The sequence below is a fragment of the Microtus pennsylvanicus genome, chromosome 4, assembly GCF_037038515.1.
Source record: "Microtus pennsylvanicus isolate mMicPen1 chromosome 4, mMicPen1.hap1, whole genome shotgun sequence".
Lineage (NCBI taxonomy): Eukaryota > Metazoa > Chordata > Mammalia > Rodentia > Cricetidae > Microtus > Microtus pennsylvanicus.
In genome coordinates this window covers 109,304,157-109,323,099 of record NC_134582.1, presented here as the reverse complement: position 1 = coordinate 109,323,099, position 18,943 = coordinate 109,304,157, and the positions used below count along the sequence as shown (strand labels likewise).

General features: G+C 41.4%; 1 protein-coding gene across 1 annotated transcript in view; it reads left to right on the top strand.

Moving 5' to 3' along the window:
- Positions 1-18,943, top strand: part of Vps41 (VPS41 subunit of HOPS complex) — a 143,131-nt gene that overhangs the window by 83,488 nt on the left and 40,700 nt on the right. The window contains exons 8-10 of the mRNA XM_075970144.1: positions 5,508-5,627; positions 6,707-6,853; positions 12,359-12,425. Coding sequence (XP_075826259.1) covers positions 5,508-5,627; positions 6,707-6,853; positions 12,359-12,425 — 334 coding nt within the window. The remainder of the gene's footprint in view (positions 1-5,507; positions 5,628-6,706; positions 6,854-12,358; positions 12,426-18,943) is intronic.

The following is an 18,943-nucleotide window of genomic DNA, read 5'->3' as shown; positions in this document are numbered from 1 at the left end:
TTGATAATTTAGCTTGTAGTGGTAGATAGGTTGATCCACAGATTTTTATTTGTCATCTGTTTTACAATACAAAAGAAACTGCTCCTCATCGGACCCCTGGTATTTAGTATCTTCTTTTCATGTTGATTTCCTACTTTGAAGCTATTGATTGCTAAGTGGACTTTACCTTACAATGATTCAGTTTTGTTTTGTTTTCAACTATCAATATGTCCATACAGTTTTCACAAAATTAGCTAGCTTCCAGGTGCTTAGCATCATGTTTCCTATACTTCCTATAAAGCACATAGATGACCAAGCAGGCTGTGGGGCTCCTTGTATGCATGGTGATTTCTGTAGCACATGAAATCACCTTTAGAAAAAGAAGTCTGAAGGATTATAACATCCGGAAATGAACAGAGAGTTTAAAGCAAGAATATACTTGAGAATGTCCCTTTTTCTTGCTATGTTGTATGATATTTCTTGGTGGAGATTAAAACAAAGCAAACCAAACACCAACCAAACAAAAAACTATGTTTTAAACCTTGGTCCTGAGTCAAAGCAAGAAGTAAGATGAAGGTTCCCACTTACACTGCTGGCTACTTGGCTACTCATGGCTGTGTCAGAATTATAGCTCCTCCCTGCTGTACACAACCAGCACCTTCTCCACAGTGGCTAATGCTTCATTCAGTTGTCTTTTCCACTGGAAAGACTTATTTCAGTTTTAGTTATGGGAGGGTATGTGAGGTCTGTGTGTGCCTTGTATGTGTGGGTGCCCATGGAGGCCAGTTAGCCCTGATGTAGATGCTGAGAACTAAGCTCTGATCCTCCGGGAAAGCAGCAAGCACTCTTAGCCACGCAAACATCCCTCCAGTCCTGTGTTTTCTGCGTTTAGAACTTTATTCTTGATCTCTAAGTCCCATAATAAGACTTCCTACCATTATACCTTGGTCTTGTTTTACTGAGATTGCCTTGGTAGGTTCTGGTTTGCTGAGATTTATGATTTTAAAAGATTCCCACATTATTATTTTGATTTACTGTTTTTTCAAGACAGGGTTTCTCTGTATAGCCCTGGCAAACCTGAAACTCTCTGTAGATTAGTCTGGCCTTGAACTCAGAGATTCACCTGCTTCTGCCTCCCAAGTGTGGAGGTTAAAGGTATATACCATTACCACCCTGCTGTTCCCACCATGTTATTACCTTTGGTTGTCTAATTTCTCATCTGACTTAGTATAGGTTATATTTTATGGAATCTGTTTTTCTTGAAACCCTTGGTCCTTCCTATAGGACCATACCTGGTGTCTTCCATATCTACTTCCCATGGCATGATCCTCACTGCCCAAGACTTTCCTATTTTTTTTTTTGGTCTGGCTCAAAGCAAGCATCATTGCAAATGTTGAGGAAGACTAACAAGTTATGCTGTCCACAAACTTGGAAGATCCTCAGCTGACCACGGTTGAAACATACACCTACCTCTGTCAGGGGAGAGTGGGTGATTGGTAATGATAGCACTGGGACCAGAACCAAAGGCTTTATTGCAACCTGTTAGGGATCTGACGCAGGTGTGGGAGATTCTGGGGTGTGCATGCTACACCACTCTGTAATGTAGAAAAGTGTTAGATACATCTATCAGCACAAAACACAGAAGAATAAAGTATATTGCTGGTATGTGAAGGCTCCTATTGAAATATAAGTACTGAGAGTGCTGACTGCCAGAATGTGGATTTATGGGAAATAAAGCCCTGAAATACTTTCTCCAACAGCAACAAAAATATAGACCTCTTGGAAACAGCTTTTCCTCTCTGTGTACTTAGCTCCCATTGAGCTTAAATTGCTCTCAGTATTGGGATAATGACAATTCGATAATACAGGATGTGGAAGACAAACCAAATAAATTAACCAGCTGCTTTTAAGGCCAGTTCGCTCAATGACTGAGCCCGAAAATGCTTTGTAGAGCATTCATGCTCAGTGGGTCTCTAGGCAGTTTTACGACTAGAAGAAAGAAATGGATTTTATTAAATGTCAGTGAAATAGGGGCAGATAGCTTTGTGGTACTTAAATTAGTGCGGAATGTGTGTAAGAAAAGTAGTTTATCTTTCTCTAAATCATCAGTGCAGAACTTTGCTTGGCATTCCTGCTAGAAAATGTGTTCCTACTCAGAATTCCCCTAGATTAGGATAAGACAGTTAATGGAAGTGCAGCATTTGGTGCTGATCTCCTGAGTGAAGCCCTGTGTCCCTTGGAGTAAATCCCACTGAAGGACAGTGATAAAACTTTCATCCATTACTGGCAGACACATGAAGTTGAGGCTTAGAAGCGAGAACTTGTGAGTGAGGAATACAGCCAGGTGAAGAGGGATGAGAGGCACTGCTGAGGATCCAGGGACTTAATGCTAGGAGAGGAGCTGCTTAGGTGCAGAGAGTTTGAGAGGCGAATGCCATCCAAGTCCAGAGAGCCTTCTGCGGGGCCCAGAGCATCACTGTGCAGGTCAAACATAGGGCCCATCTGTGTCCCTCAATGTAAAGAGGGAAGGGGGTGCCTTTACTGGCTAGCGGTGCTGTGATTGGACCAGTATGGTTACAAAGCACATAACAGGACCAAGCAATTAGAGAGACATGACTTACAGAAGACGCTTGCTCATGATCCCATGAGCCCTGGATGGTAGTTATCTAGGTTTCTGGGTACCAAGCCTGGTTCCCTTTCTGTTCATCAGGCCTTAACTCCAGTTAGATAGCAGTTGGTTACTGCCAAGATATGAATGTCACTGTTACCCTTAGGGATATTTTGCCATTGTTGTTTGTTGTGGTTCAGAGGCATCCCCGCTGGATTTCTTCAGATGTAAGTATATGGCATGGAATTACTGCAGAAACCAGGAAACCATAACGAGATTGGGGGTCAGGGGGCTGTGAGTTGGGGTGAAAGAAGAGCAGAATGACTTCTTTTCTTTTATCTAGTCAGTTTTAGGGCATTTCTGTACTTTTAAAATGTTTTAATACAAGCAAGAAAAATCTACCCCCTTTCATCTAATTGCTCAGTTTTTTAAATTGCTATTGTCTCACTTTTTTTCTTTCAAATGAATTTCTAGTACTTTGGGAATAACTAGAATTAATCCTTTGCGATTTTCTATGGTCTTCCACGAGAGTCACATGGTAAACTGACGCAACTGGACTAAAGCTCTTTTTCCGGACTTAGTGGAGTGTCTTTGTTTGACTTCTGTGTGGCTTAACGTCCATATCTGTGCTCTTACACTTTTCCCATTTGATTGGTTCCTTGAAGGTTAGTTGGCTTTGTGACATGGCTGTCCTCCTGCTTAGAACTCTAAGTGCAATATGATTTTCCCTCTTACAAAGTTTGGAAATATTTTTTAATCTTCCATTGTCCTTTATTATTTTTGCCATCCCTGAAGAATGGTGATATGAAGGATTAAATCTAACTTTTAAAGTTCTTGTCTTCTCTATGGGATATCTTTAGCCTGTGGCATCACCAGTGAGAGATTTATCCCATTCCCTGGTAAATATCAATTCTTTTCAGGTACTGAGCCTTCTGTAGGTGCCCAGCAATTCCAATGTCCCACGTTCCTTCCCAATTGTGCTTTTCACAGCGGGAGTGGTGACAGCTTGGCCCGTGCACCTGAGCCATTGTGTTTCAGTGTGGTTTTCCCAGGAGTAGCCCCACAGTCACCCTGAGCATGGAGCATGTAGGCTGGCACTCTGGCACCCAGCCGAGCGGCTTTTGGCAGGCTGTTTTAGGGAGAATGTTTAACACAGCCTTTACTGGGTTTTCTAACTTTTTATAGAGTTTGTAGAAATTTTCATTTAAACTTTGGAGTGGGTTAACACAGTGCACATTGTTTGTCTTTCCTCTCAGTACCGAGTTGGTCCTGGTGGGGATTGATGGCGGAGTAATATGCTGCCACTCTACCAGGCTTCCTTCCTCTCCCTCGGCCTGCATTCATCTTAGCAGCTGGTGGTCAGTGCTCACTGTGCCCCGCCCATTTCTCACCGTCCCCTCCAGACCACGGCCATGGCCAGAGGAGAATCTGTGATCTTACCAGTTTCTCCTGGTAAGAATAATTATTAACTGCTTATTGGTAGTGGATTAGTTAGTAATCCTTTCCTGTTGCTAAAAATACACTCTTAAATTTTTCCTACTTTTCCCAGTTTCAAACCTTGTAGCAAATGCATCATTCCGTTCACCTGACTGGGCAGCATCCTGGCTACTGGCTAGGTCCTTTTCCTGTGTGACACAAAGGGGAAGATTCTGAATTCAGTACAGGACACCCTGTAGATTTCTAGCGAGGTAGCTAAGGATGGGTGATTAGAGGATCAGTGAAACTGGTGGGTATTTCTGATGGAAGACAGAAGGTGAGGTCAGCTTACTTTTGTACAGTTAACTTCAAGCATTTATAGCACGTTAACATGAGTATATTCAGCTTACTTGTGAGAATGCCCATTTTCTTTTCTATATCAAGTCTAATTGTGGAAATGTAAAGAATGAAATAGATATGTAGGAAATATAAGTAAAACGTAAATTTAGTCTTCATGCATATTCCTTCCTCCCTGATGCTTCGGACACGGTTGGAGATACACAGAACACGGAGGTGAACTGACATAGGAGCTTTGACTATTTCCTTGCCTTCTCTGGTGGCACCTGCCAGCAATCCTAGATTTGGAGGGCAGAGAGATCGTGGGCCCACAGTTCTACAGAGTGCTAGGCCGGCAGTAGTTCTGTCATGGCACGTGTTCTCAGTACCAGCATACAGCGTAGAACACATACTCCTGAACGATGTGCTTTGAGTGACACATCGTATAAATGTCACAGCTTAAAGAATTGAAGTTGGGTATATCAAGAAAAATATTTTATAATGCATGAATTATCAGAACTATATCTTCTTCAGGATTAAGGAGTTTTTACCAATTATATTTTATATTAAAATTTCCAGTAGGGTTTCACAATAGATTCTTCTCTTTACACAGTGTCTAGCTACTGTGGAATTCTTAAAAACCCTAAATCCTAAAGCAAATGGTCCATACTTTGTAACTTAATTTACTGTTCAAAAGATACTGTCAAATTATTTGCCTTGGATTAAATGAAAGAAAAGCAGACTGTTTCAAACTAAAGCAGTTTAATCTGTGATGACTGTCTTGTCAGAGAGGAATTTAAGAGATTTTGATTTCCTGGCTTACAAAATGAATTAGTTCCTAGTTCCTTATTTGGAAAGCTTCCCTGAAGCTGCTAGTCGGGAAGGCATTGTTTGCCCAGAGTCCTGGTGTTGTGGTGCCATCTTGTGGCAGAGATTTGTCATAACCTCAGTGCTCGAATCTGATTTAAATAGTGATACAGGCAGTTCAAGATATATAGGGAATTCTTTCCAAACGTAGGTTACCTAATAAAAAATAAACAGAAGCACGCACACACAAATTATTTAGAATGGCTTATTTGTCGTTTGGTGACACCGACAGGCAGAAACGGTGAGTAAAAGACCAGTGTGACGCTGGTATCTGAAAATCTGTGTTTTGCTGTGTCCTCAGCTGCTGCTGTTTGAACGGACGTGGATGAACAGATGGAAGTCTTCTGTCCTGCATGAAGGGGAAGGGAACATAAGGAGCGTGAAGTGGAGAGGCCATCTGATTGCTTGGGCCAATAACATGGTAAAGGCACATGTCTGTCTCTAACACTTGTGCAGTGGCAGAAGGTTGGCGAGATCGAAAGGTCTGCGGCAGAGAAGACGATGACACGTGGTGGGCGATGATTCTCACAGACACGAGAGACACTGACACCACCCCTAGAGCCAGAGGAAGGCAGATCACGCTGGGGTTTCGTAGTATATTTATTCCCAACACACTGTAGACTATGTTTTAGAGTAAGAATCCTGAAGTATGGAGTAGCCAAGAGAATGAAAAGCCATTTTAATAATTGAAGCACTGCTTCAGGAATGAGCTCTGCCATTTACTCGTTTCCCATGGGCCACTGTTAGAAGCAAGTATAGACTGTTTTTATTTCTTCTTTGCTTCCAGTATAATCATAGGCCAAAACACAGGCCTCCCTATAAAAAGTGTATTGTACTTTCAATATTGCACTGATTTAAAGTTTATTTAATAAAGTGGAGGTTGGAGAAAGTTTAAAAAATAGTTTTTTTTCCTATCTGTCATATTTTCTGAAATTTCATCACATAATTGAGAAAAATCAGTCCATTCGGTTAGAAATGGTAGAAACTTTCTCAGTTCAACCCTACTGTTTGGGCTTTTTCTTACTTTTCTTGGTTCCCAACAAAAGTAAACGACCATGGTCTCAAGGCTCATCTTCAGCAGGCAGTATTCTTGATGTTTCCTTTTGAGCAGTGTGAAATGTCCCATGTGATTTTCTTTGAATGGATGGGTTTTCAGAACCAACACTTTCTGAAGAACCAAACTCATTCCTGTGCAGGAAGCTCCATCAGAAGTGCCTGTCCACTGTCAGGTTGCGAGTAAAATGGGTATATCTGCGTGGCGCATCTTTGTGTTGGATGTACAGCACCCATGATATCCACTAATAATGCAGCCTCTGTCCAGGAAGAAGTGTGGAGGTTGCCTTCAGTTTTGGTTCTCATGTGGTTTCTATGAAACATGACCGTGCCTTTGTGTGGCTCCTTAGCATGCCCAGTAAACACCATCTTTGTTTTGATATAGCACACCTAATGTTATGTTCCTTCCCCAGAATGCAGGATGCTTAACATGGTTTTGTTTTGTAGGGTGTGAAGATTTTTGACATTACCTCCAAGCAAAGAATCACCAATGTTCCCCGAGATGATATAAGTCTTCGCCCAGATATGTATCCCTGCAGCCTCTGCTGGAAGGACCCCGTGACACTCATTATTGGCTGGGGAACTTCCATCAAGGTGCTTTACCTGGCCTTTATATTAAACCCAAATCATAACAGCTTTGTTGAGAGTTGTCTGAAAAGATTTGTATTCACAGATATGTTTCTGGGAGACCTAATATTTTTACCTGGATGCTGTGGTGATAGAACAGTTTATTCACGAGTACAGATATTAAGATGTGCTCCTTCCTTTCTATGATGTGCAAAGTAATCGCTCTTTTCTGTTCTCAGGATGACGCTGTATTTGTTGAGTTCTGTTTTAATTTCCCACAATCCCACGTCAGTCCCTTAGCTGTTTATGGAACACGTGGTTGGCTTTGGTGGTTTTGTTAGGCGCTCATCTCCATGTTATCCTTCCTTTGTCTTTATTTTCAGTTATTGATGGTAATGGCATAAGATTAAATCACCCTGCATGTTTCCTAATTTAATGACATAGAGACCCTGGCTCATTATCTATAATTTGATTGAAGAACATTTTTCTTACATTTGATTATCTCATTCATATGTGCCTGATAGAGTAAAGCTGCCTCCAGACCCCTACTGCCTTTATTTCATGCTTACCAGTGCTTCTGCTAGAGTAAGTACTTGAATCTCAAAAGCTATTTTTTCCCTTAAAGATGCAATACATAATTTAAAAAAGAAACTAAGATTTAGCTGAGGGGAAAACATATGAAAAAAGTATCTCAGCAATAGTTTAATATTTAGAGTCCGACAGACTTGAGATTGATTTCATTTTTTCCACTTCCCTCTTAGATGTATGCAGGAGGGTATAGAACTTGGCACATTGTAGTAGCTTATAAATGTTACCTATTAAAATGTAAATCCTGTAAGGGACATGAGAGACATGAGTAGAGAGGAAGAGCGTGACAGCGGCTGGTGTGGTGCCCTGCTGCCCAATCCATGCTCTTCCTGTCCTCACAGTGCTGGCATGCAGGTTCCCTTCTCTGTAGATTGGACTTGAAGGGCATATATATGAAAAAATACGTGATTCAGTTTACGACGGAGTGACTGCCCTGAGTTGTTCATCTAGGAGAGAACAAGCTACAAGGCTTAGGGTCTCTCTCAGGGCCTTCAAAGAAGTGCTGTCCTGCCGCACACTTCATGTCTCCTCATTAGTGAAAGTGGTTAGTCTTGAAGCTCTAGACCTGTAAGTGATTGCATTTCTGTGCAAAACTTACAGATTTGTGGTTATGTGTTACATCAGTCATGGATAATGAGTACACATTTCTCTATGCTTAAATAATGTCCTACAAATTTTATGTCAAGTATGTTACTTTATTAGGGATTTTCTTCTTCAGACTAAGTCATATTTTGAGCATTTCTCAATTCAAAATATTGGTGAGCAATCTTGATTGAGAGGAACAACTAGAAGCAGCGCAATAAAGCATATAGTTAGAGATATGCTCTGTTCATTTTGTGTGACCACCAAACACTTGCCGAGCATCTGCAGGCAGCGGCTGCCACACATACAACAAAAGGCAAGTCAGTTCTTTCTTTTGCAGACAATTTCTGTTTTGGTAAAGGAAGACAGACAGAAATCAAAGAGCAAGTAAGCACCTTTGGTGATGGTAAATAGAAGGAGGACATTTAAACAGGATAAAGGTGAAGGAGGCTCTTGGAAAGCTACTGTCTTGTTAGTGACAACTCTGAGAGAGGGAAGTTGTGCAGGTCTGAGGAGGTGCTGATATGGAGCAGCTGGAAACCATTGTCAAGAGTGGAGCAGGTGGAGAAGAGGGTGGATGAAGACAGTGGGAAAGCGGGTTGTGTGGGGGTGGGGTGTTAGAGTGGGTAGTATCCTGCTTATGGGCCCTGAGAAATCTGACCTCTCATTGAGTCAGGTGTGAGACCAGCAGAGGATGCTACAGTAGAGTTAGTTAAATGACCTAACTTGTATAAGGATCACTATGGTTGTGCAGAGCTATATAGCAAAGACAGTGGAGAGGAGAGAGCAGACAGGAGGCCACTGCTGTTAGATAGTAGTGTAATGTCTTCTTTTGTACCTGTGTTGTGGAGCTGGTGAGAGAGACTGGACTGTGGTGTATTCTGAAAGTGAACCGTTCTGTATTGAGTAATGATTGAACAAGGGATATAAGAAAAAGAGAAATCAGTGTTACCTAAGGAACTAGAAGGTGAAACATTCCTGCTCATGGAGTTCTCTTCCAGAAAAAAGATGCCCATGTGGAGATGTGGAGGAGATAGTTAAAAGAAGCATCTTGGCGTCCATGGGTAAAAGGTTGCCTAAAAGGAAATGGCCTTCAAATCTTTGATGTGCTTCAGTGCAGGCCACAAGCTCACTGGAGCATCTCTGCCTGTGCACTCTCCGAACCTGCTGCTTCAGACCACAGAGCTGAGGAGCAGTGGAGTAGAGCGGTCCGGCAGCCAGGGGATGGTGCCCAAGTCTTGCACTGATCATGGATATGCGTTAGCCCTTTAACTCTAATCCTGTGGTTTTGAGTAACTTCCAGTCTCAGGATTCTCATGTTAGATTAAACATGGTGGCATTGCCTTTCATGGGTATCTGTGTGTCAGAGAGTTCGGTCAGTCCACAGGTTCTCAAGGTTCTGTCTTCACTTCTTTTAATTTCCATCAAGTCTCCCTGGCTCTTGTCTCTGCCCTCCAGAGTGCAGCTAGAAGAGTGTATAGAGACTGCAGTCGGAGGTCCGTTTCTTCTGTACAGCTGTTGAGATGTGCTGTTATCATGCAGGGACTGATCTTCACCATGCCTTCCAAGGCTGTGCATAATCCAACCTCTTTGTTCTTTTTTTGGGCTCATCTCTGCCCCATATCTTATATTTTCAGTTTCTGTCTGACCTTCTAGCTGAAAGACTTGTCCCATGTACCTGTTTTGCCTTCTTGGTTCCTCTTCCATGTCTCTTCTTCCAGAAAGCCTGCCTACCTGCAATGCATGCCCTACTTCCCGACCACACTTGAGTCAAGTGCCTTATCACACGTCTGCACACTCATTTTAACAAAATAACTAACTCAGGATTGGTGTGCAGTCATCGCTCTGAAAGTGCTGGCTAATATCGACATTATATTTTCTTTATTGCTGTACTCCAACCATCTCCTTGACCACTTTTATCAGCACATCAAAATGACCGTCCATTTGGCATTGTGAAATGTTCCCCTTAGATGATTTAATAGTTTCCTTTGTAAGTATGGGGAAAAAGAATAGGTCCCTTATAAACTCAGAAGTCCATCAGAAAGAGAAGGAAACTGGGGGAAATGGACAGGAGAAGAATGTCCAAAAGTAATTAAAGAAAAAAGCTACTGGTCACATACTTGTGGATCCTCACATGCCTGCAGCCATGGGATGTTGTCCTACGTTAAGGAAGCGTTCTCTGAGGCTTTCACCAAGTTGATGCAGTGCTGAAAACCAGTTTAGACAAAAAATACCAAGTATTTCTAACCCTTGGGCCTCTTTATAACTAGTAATTTATCCTAAATAAAGTCTCTAACAGTTTATATTTAAGCATATTGTGCATGCTATTATGTTTATGATATTCATGGATAGAAAAAGAAGACAGTGAGAAAGTTAATCAAATATGTTATAATAGTTTATTATGCTACACTATAATGACACTGAAGATTTATATGGTAGAAGAATATTTAAATGATAATTATTATTTATAGCAAGCCTTCACATGAACAGCGGTAGCTCTACAGTAGACAACGATCACAGGTGTTGTCCTTGGGCTGACACTTTGTTCACACTTCTTTCGCCATTCGTCTGTCTACTGTAGACACTAGATTTCCAGTGTTCCATAGTGTCGTGATACTTAGGCTAGTGGCTGTAATAGCACTCTCTATATATAAGTGAAGGAAGAATCCTAATCACTGAATTGTGGGGTCAGTGTCTTCTAGTTCAATCTTATATACAGGGCCAGATCTTTAAAAATGCTCACTTCTTATTACAAAGTTGTATTTATTCACTTTGAATAGTACATTCATTTATGAAGAGATAAGAAAGTATTTATTGTCTTGGTAATCTAAAAAAAAATTCAACACACAACATGTGTTATCTAGTGTTTGAGAGTCGGGGAGGAGTCAGATTAAGGGATAGATTGATACATATTTAGTTACTGATTTAAAGTACACAATTTTTATCTCAACTTTACATTTATAATTTAAAACAAAGACAAACTTTTTTTTTTTTTAAAGAAACTGCTGATAGTAAAAACAGTAGACTTTTTGGCCACATACTTGCTACTCTTTTTCTGTCTTCCCTCACACAGTGGGAACTCCTCTTAGCGTCCCAGCCACTTGCCTGTGTGATTGGAATAGGGTGCGTGTAGACAGCAAGCTTTGTAGGTCAGGCATAGATGTCTGTTCTATCCAAATGCCTTCAGCTTGTGTCTGTAGGTCAGGCATAGATGTCTATTCTACCCAAATACCTTCAGCTTGTGTCTGTAGGTCAGGCATAAATGTCTGTTCTCCCCAAAATACCTTCAGCTTGTGTCTGTAGGTCAGTCATAGATGTCTATTCTACCCAAATACCTTCAGCTTGTGTCTGTAGGTCAGTCATAGATGTCTATTCTACCCAAATACCTTCAGCTTGTGTCTGTAGGTCAGTCATAGATGTCTATTCTACCCAAATACCTTCAGCTTGTGTCTGTAGGTCAGTCATAGATGTCTATTCTACCCAAATACCTTCAGCTTGTGTCTGTAGGTCAGTCATAGATGTCTATTCTACCCAAATACCTTCAGCTTGTGTCTGTAGGTCAGTCATAGATGTCTATTCTACCCAAATACCTTCAGCTTGTGTCTGTAGGTCAGTCATAGATGTCTATTCTACCCAAATACCTTCAGCTTGTGTCTGTAGGTCAGTCATAGATGTCTATTCTACCCAAATGCCTTCAGCTTGTGTCTGTAGGTCAGTCATAGATGTCTATTCTACCCAAATGCCTTCAGCTTGTGTCTGTAGGTCAGTCATAGATGTCTATTCTACCCAAATGCCTTCAGCTTGTGTCTGTAGGTCAGTCATAGATGTCTATTCTACCCAAATACCTTCAGCTTGTGTCTGTAGTTTTGAATAGGCCATTAGAAACACACATTTATATTAACATGCTCTTTCTTTGCCGTAGAGTGTAACTTTATTAGGCTAATGTTGGGGAATCTAAATAATGGTTCCCATAGGTTATTCAAACTAATTGCTTAATTTATCATTTACTTTATGTGTATGGGTGTTTTGCCTGCATGCATGTCTGGGAAACTCATGCATGCAGTGCCCACAGAGGCAGAAGAAGACATTGGATACTTTGGAACTGGAGTTACAAAAGGTTGTAAGCCACCATGTTGGTACTGGGAGCTGAAGCCATGTTTTCTAAAAAAGCAGCCAGTGCTCCTATCTGCTGAGCCATCTTTCCAGCCTCTCAAACTAATTTCTGTCTTTTACATCTTAGAATAGCTTATATGTGCTCCATCCTTGGGTAACATGATGACCTTAAAAAATACCATACTGAGTAAAATGTTGTAGAGAATTTTCTATCAAAGCTAGAAAATAACGCATGAATTTCCTTCCCAGGTATGTTCAGTGAAGGAACGTCACGCCAGTGAGATGAGGGATCTGCCAAGTCGATACGTTGAAATAGGTATGGGTCCCTCCCATGTATTCTGTGATGGTAAAACTTTCAGAGAACACCTGATTATTACGTGGGAGTCGAAGGCCGTATCCTCCTCCAAAGCTTATCTCTTGGTACTTTGATAAAATGGATTCAGAAAGCCTTCAAGTTTTGGAACCCCACTATGGAAAGCTCCCACCCCCATTTTTTCCAAACAGAGATTTATATTTCTCATAATAATTTTATTGTTGGCTCTGAAGTCAGATAATCATGTATTTGGATTCTGGTTTTGATATTTACCACTAGGACCTTAGACAGATTTCTGCTGTTTCAATAAGCTTGTGGTAAAATGTGAGGAGAATATTGAAGGTTATAAGGAGTGTGGGGTAGTGCATGGATGCAACTAGTGCAGTCCTGACTGTTGTTTTTGTTGACTTGAAACTTCTCTTTAATTTTTTTAAATATTTATTTATTATGTATACAATATTCTGTCTGTGTGTATGCCTGCAGGCCAGAAGAGGGCACCAGACCTCATTACAGATGGTTGTGAGCCACCGTGTGGTTGCTGGGAATTGAACTCAGGACCTTTGGAAGAACAGGCAGTGCTCTTAACCTCTGAGCCATCTCTCCAGAAACTTCTCAATACTCATTTTTGTCGCATTGCTCTGACCCCAGTTACCACCATCTTTAACTGGAGCTCTACAGCTAGCTGTTGTCTTGATTTTGCCTGTTCCACTGGAGACTAATCCAGTCTCTTCATCACAGTAAACATGCAGACCAGATCATGCAATTGTCCGTCAGTCTTTTCACATTGTTCTGAGGAGAAGGAATAGATGGCAGGGTTGGTGTTGTCCATCCCTGTCTGTCCAGCTGCAGCTCCCGCCACGCTTCTTTGTGATCTCTGTGCTCCAGCCACAGGACTTTCCTGTGTAGTGCCGGGTTCTTCCTTCCCCCTTTATCTCTTCACCATGAGTAGGCCACGCCTACTCATTCAGGTGTGGATTCTCTCTGCCCACTATACATATGGCTACAGCAGTCCTGCAGTCTTGATTATTGGTATATTTCTGGGTAGCACAGGACTGTCACTTCAGTGCAAGCAGACACTGGTCTATTTTTGTTTATTTTATATCTCGAAGGCCTAGAACATTATACTGTGCATTGCATAGTACTGTGTTGAATAATTCAGTGACTGCAGGAAACAGCTACTCAGAAAAAGTGTGCCGCGTATGTTAGGTCATTCTATGTTCTTGAGGGAAAAAGTCTTGCTGTATAAAATCTGCTGTAAAATTCTCTTGCATCTTTGGATAGTGGCTACGGTAGAAGTGTGGTGCTTCTCTGTTTCTCTGATGCTGCAAGCTTTGTTTGCTCTACATCATCCACTTGGCTAGTGTGGTGAGGGCTTTTCAGTCTGCGTTGTTCTGCACTTGAAGTCAGAAGTTGTGGTATAGTATGTAAAGTTTTAATCCTTTTTTTAACCTCAGAGAAGTCAGTAGTTCCAATTGCTCTGGGTATGAGCAGAATGCATAGGTAGAGTATAGTCGTACCCAGAAAAGCCAAGGAGCAAGAGGATAGAGTAGACTTCTACCTAGAAGAAGGTGTTTGTTTGACTGTCTCGCTCTGTCTTCCCACTTCTCCTTTGCCTGTCGGGGAGATCCTCTGAAAATCTTGATGCGTAGCATCTTAAGAGTCATTACTGAATAGTTAAGTGGCAAAACAAAAAGCTCTGATAGTTTTTAAGGATATGAAAGTTTCCAGAAAAATACAAGAATGTAACTTTGACATTTGTGTGAATACATTACTGGTAATTTACCACTATAGTTTTAAGACCCAAGGCCTTTGTGGAACGGTAGTTGGAGAGATGCTTTTTTGATAAATAAATTCGGGTGTTTTAATCATCTTCTGATGTCTACTGCCAGCAACAGATGACTTGCATGAAATTAATCACTGACTTCCTTGTCTTGATTGCATATGGAAGCTTAACAAGACCACTGAGATAAGGAACTACATGATCTACAAAGACTTTTAAAGAATCCAGGGATAAAGAGGAAGAGAAGAGAACGCACATTGTTCTCCTTTAGTAAAACATCATTATCTCCAGCTGGTCATGCACTGTGACCTTAAAACTTAGCATGTCATCCTGTTTTCAGCCTCTGGATTGATTTGGAACACAGTGACCTGGAAATTGAAAGTCTATTTACATGGTTCAGAAGAGCTTTGGGATAATTCTTTCTTAGATCTAAGTTTCTCTCTTCATGTGCTTGCTATCATTTTAATATACAGATTACAGCAGTGAGGTAGTTCTCTTTGTACACAGGTGACTCAGTTTTTCCTAATAGAAGTCTCAATAGATACCAGGTCTGGGGAAGTGTCTTACCAGATGTTTGTATTTGAGGGCATTTCTATAGTTTTCTGTTCAGCTTACTGTTTATGTTTAGTTTACTGTTTTACATTGGATTTTCCCTAGTACTTCATTATGAAAAGAATTTAAATATGAAAAGGCATTTTACAGTAAGCATCATAACACTCCCTGGATGCTGTTACATGTGACTGCATTTGCTTTGCTAGGAATTGTTCTTTATTCATTCCTTATCTTGGTATGATGGATTTAAATATGGTACCATGAACTTGGATATTTCTTATTAATAGTGGGATCATAGGAAATCTGAAGCACGGGGCTGGGAAAATAGCCAAGTTGGCAAACTACTTGCTGTACAAGCAGAAATATCTGAGTTGACATCACCAGAACGTATGTAGAAATGTGGACTTGGCCGTGTCATGCCAGAGCCCCATTGCTATCAGGGGTGAAAACGGGATGATGTCAGGCTTTTTCTTCTTTTCTTTTCTGCTCTTTTCTTTTGGCTGCTGGCCTAACTCTAGGTTTTTTGAGAGACTCTGTCTCAGGAGCATAAGGCAGAAGGTGGTGGAGCAGAAATAGGACATCTTCCTCTGGAGTACACACACACACACACCACCTACAGAAATATATATTGTTTTTCAATAACAATAGCCACTAGGCAGAATGCTAAGTATATCACAAATAACATGTTCAGTTATTCGGTCTGAACAGTATTCCATGGGTAGGCAGTTTTATTTCCATTTTATAGGTAGAGAAGTTGATCAGAGGAAATCAGGTAACCTACTCAAGACTGTCCTGTTCCTTAGCAAAAGCACCTTAACTCAGGCATTCCTGTTAGCAGGCGTTCTGTAGCCAGATGTGGCTCTTACCTGCAGTCCCCACACTTGAAGCCTGAGGCAGGAGGATTGACATAAGTTTGAGAAATGGAAATTGTATGCGTCCTTGTTTTATTTTAAACCTGCCGTTGTGCCTTCTCCCATGTTGGTGAGTCTCTGCAGCACACTTGCCTTGCTTGGGTAGTTTGCAGAGTTATTTCTAAGGACTGGGAGCCAGGCAGACTGTGACTCTGTCCTCCTTTCTGAAGGTGGAGAGCCTTTGTCATTTAGTGCTTGACTTGGGTTTAGCTGATACACTAAGGTAATTTTATGCTTATAACATGAACAATAACCATTTATTTGGTTTAGATATTTTTACCTAGCATGCTTTGACTGCTTCTTTTTCTTTTCTCTAAGCTTGAATTATATCCTCATCACTGGCTTCTGGGGGCTGAAGTTTGACACATGAAAGACTAATGTAACAGATACCAATTAGAGAATATGGGATTAAATTGAAACCAAAGTTACCTTGAATGGTTTCTGACCTCTATGTGCTATTGGCTCAGTTTCTTTGAATGTTTTTCTTCCTTTGTCTATTACCTAATCTGTTCAGTTTTCATTCTGTTTACCAGGTCTGTAATTTGCTGGCATGAAGCATCACATCACTTTTCCTTCAGTGTGTCTGCTTTAGAGCAATTCTTGAGGCTATGGACATGATTCCAAAAGTGTTTTTATTGGTTGCTGGCATGCCAGTCAAGGGTCCAGCCTTACTGAAAGCTCTCTGGGCATGACTGCTCCTGGTTTACCTGCTGGCTAAGGGTAGGACTCCTTAAACGACTAGAATGGAATGAGAGAGAGTTGCAGATGACTGCTCTTCCACATAGATTAGTATGGGGAGGGCAAAGGGATAAAGAGGGACCAGAAAAGACAGCGCAGGTTCTGTGTCCTGCAGTATGTTTGCCCTTATAGCAGCACAGAAAATTCTAGAGAAGGGCAGGGTTCTCTGATCACAAAAATTTCAAGTCTTAAACTGTTGTTCTTGGTGGTGTTGTGCACATGCAGCCTGCACTACTGTGTTCTCACCTATGTTGTCTAGTCCATCTACTTTGCAAAAGTAAGGCATTGAGTTCTGACATATGTTTTCTTCCGAAGATGTTTTAGTCCACTTGCTGACCTTCTGTGAGTTTCAGTACAGTGATTCTTTTTTTTTTTTAAGAAAACAAACTATCTTGCCACTGTCTCTGTAAATGATCCCAGTATCTGCTCACTGCCCTCTCTCATCCCCCCAACACCCTGCACTCCAAGCATCTCTAGAAACCCTACCCTGTCTACACTGGGCCTTCCCTACTCCACACTGTGATGGAGGTAGAAATGGTTCTCAAATAACCTTATTTGTGACCCTTCCCCATGTTACCTCTTTATCAAAACTGTTTTTATGGTACTCATCTTAAGCTTACAAAAGGGAAAGCAAATGTCAGTGGCAGAGATAAGCTCTAAGCACCCACCTGTGGACTTGTAACGGGACACCGTGTCCACTTGTGTCTAAGCACCCACCTGTGGACTTGTATCGGGACACCGTGTCCACTTGTGTCTAAGCACCCACCTGTGGACTTGTATCGGGACACCGTGTCCACTTGTGTCTAAGCACCCACCTTTGGACTTGTAACGGGACACCGTGTCCACTTGTGTCTAAGCACCCACCTGTGGACTTGTATCGGGACATCGTGTCCACTTGTGTCTAAGCACCCACCTGTGGACTTGTATCGGGACACTGTGTCCACTTGTGTCTAAGCACCCACCTGTGGACTTGTATCGGGACACTGTGTCCACTTGTGTCATCAGTCAGTGTCAAGGCATAAGAACACCTGAAACCCAACATTTAGGAGGTGGAGGCAGGAAGATCAGAGTTCAAAGTCCTTGTCAGCTATGTAGCAAATTCACAGCCAACCTAGGCTACATAAGACCTTGTCTCCAAAAACTTACCTATTGTAAAACTTATGTTAGTAATTTTTGATTCGGTGTTTTAGTATAGACTTTAAATTATGAATATGGTTATAAAGATAAACAAGGACTAAAAAAATCAAGGAAAGATAAAGGAGGAAGAAAAATTCTCTCGCTCCTCATTATATCTGTATTTTAAGTTTTATCTCATTTCTTCTTCTCAGATGAGAAAAGTTTACACATTGACTCTAAAGGAACTTGTTGAAGTCTAGTTCAGTGGAGTTATGGCCCAGATTTCCAGAGTACACAAACACTCAGTATTGCTTTCAGCATGACACACTTTTTTGAGTTCTCCCCACTCCGGGAAAGAAGGTGTGTTCATCGTAGATGTTAACTGGAAGTGCAGAAATAGCCAGGACATTGGCGGTAGTCTGGATTGGGATGAGTCCAAATGAGAGTTTGCTCACAAGTGAGCCCCACTGCAGAATATTGGCATTCTCAGGATCAGGCCATAGAAATATTTGTAGTTGCCTTGTGTAATGGGTTTACATACCCTTTCCCCAGTTTTGGGGATTAGACACAGTCCCTCATGCCTGTTAGACAAGCAGTCTACCACTGAGCTCTGTCCTTAACCCTCTTTTTATGTCTTACCTCGAAACAAACTCTCCCTGCAATACCTGGATGACCTTGAATTCATGCTGTAACCAAGACAGTCTGAACTTGTGATCTTTCTTCAGCCTGTGGAGGGCTGGCAATGTAGAATGCCACCACCAGGCCTGGCTCTGCCTTGTGTGTATGTGGTTACTTTTGACAGTGTGAGCGTACTCACCTGTGTTGGAACCCGGGCTCCCGGAGAGGGTATCTTCCTCTTTCACTGCTGTGTTGCCCTGAGACAGGGTCTCTTCTGAGCCAGAAGCTGCCATTTCAGTTAAGCTGACTGGCCATTGAGCTGTGGGGATCCAGCTGTCCGCCCTGCAGTCCATCAAATGCTGGGACTGTAGACGCATGTATCATGCCTGGTTTGTGTGGGTGCTGGGAGTTCAGGCTCCACGCCCCATGCTTGCAGTGTCCAGCACACTGAACCATCTCCTGAGAGTGCATACTTCTTAATAATATTTTTACTAACAGTATTCCTTTCTAAGCTTTAAGCACACTAATTTTCTTATTTTTCTCTGTATATAAGATATACAACTATGTATGCAAAGATGTTTAAATGAAATGTCTACAGCCAAAACGAAAAAAAAGAATATTTTCTATTAACCGAAGCATAACGTGTACTGTTTATATCACTGCACTTCACCTTTAAGAAAAAAACTTAAACTTGACCACTTGTTAAAAGTAATTTCATTAAGGATAGTTTTATTATTAAAGATAGTTGGTGTCAGGTTTCATTGTCTCAGAGAGTCTTCACGTGATGTAAGCACATCGTTAAGCTC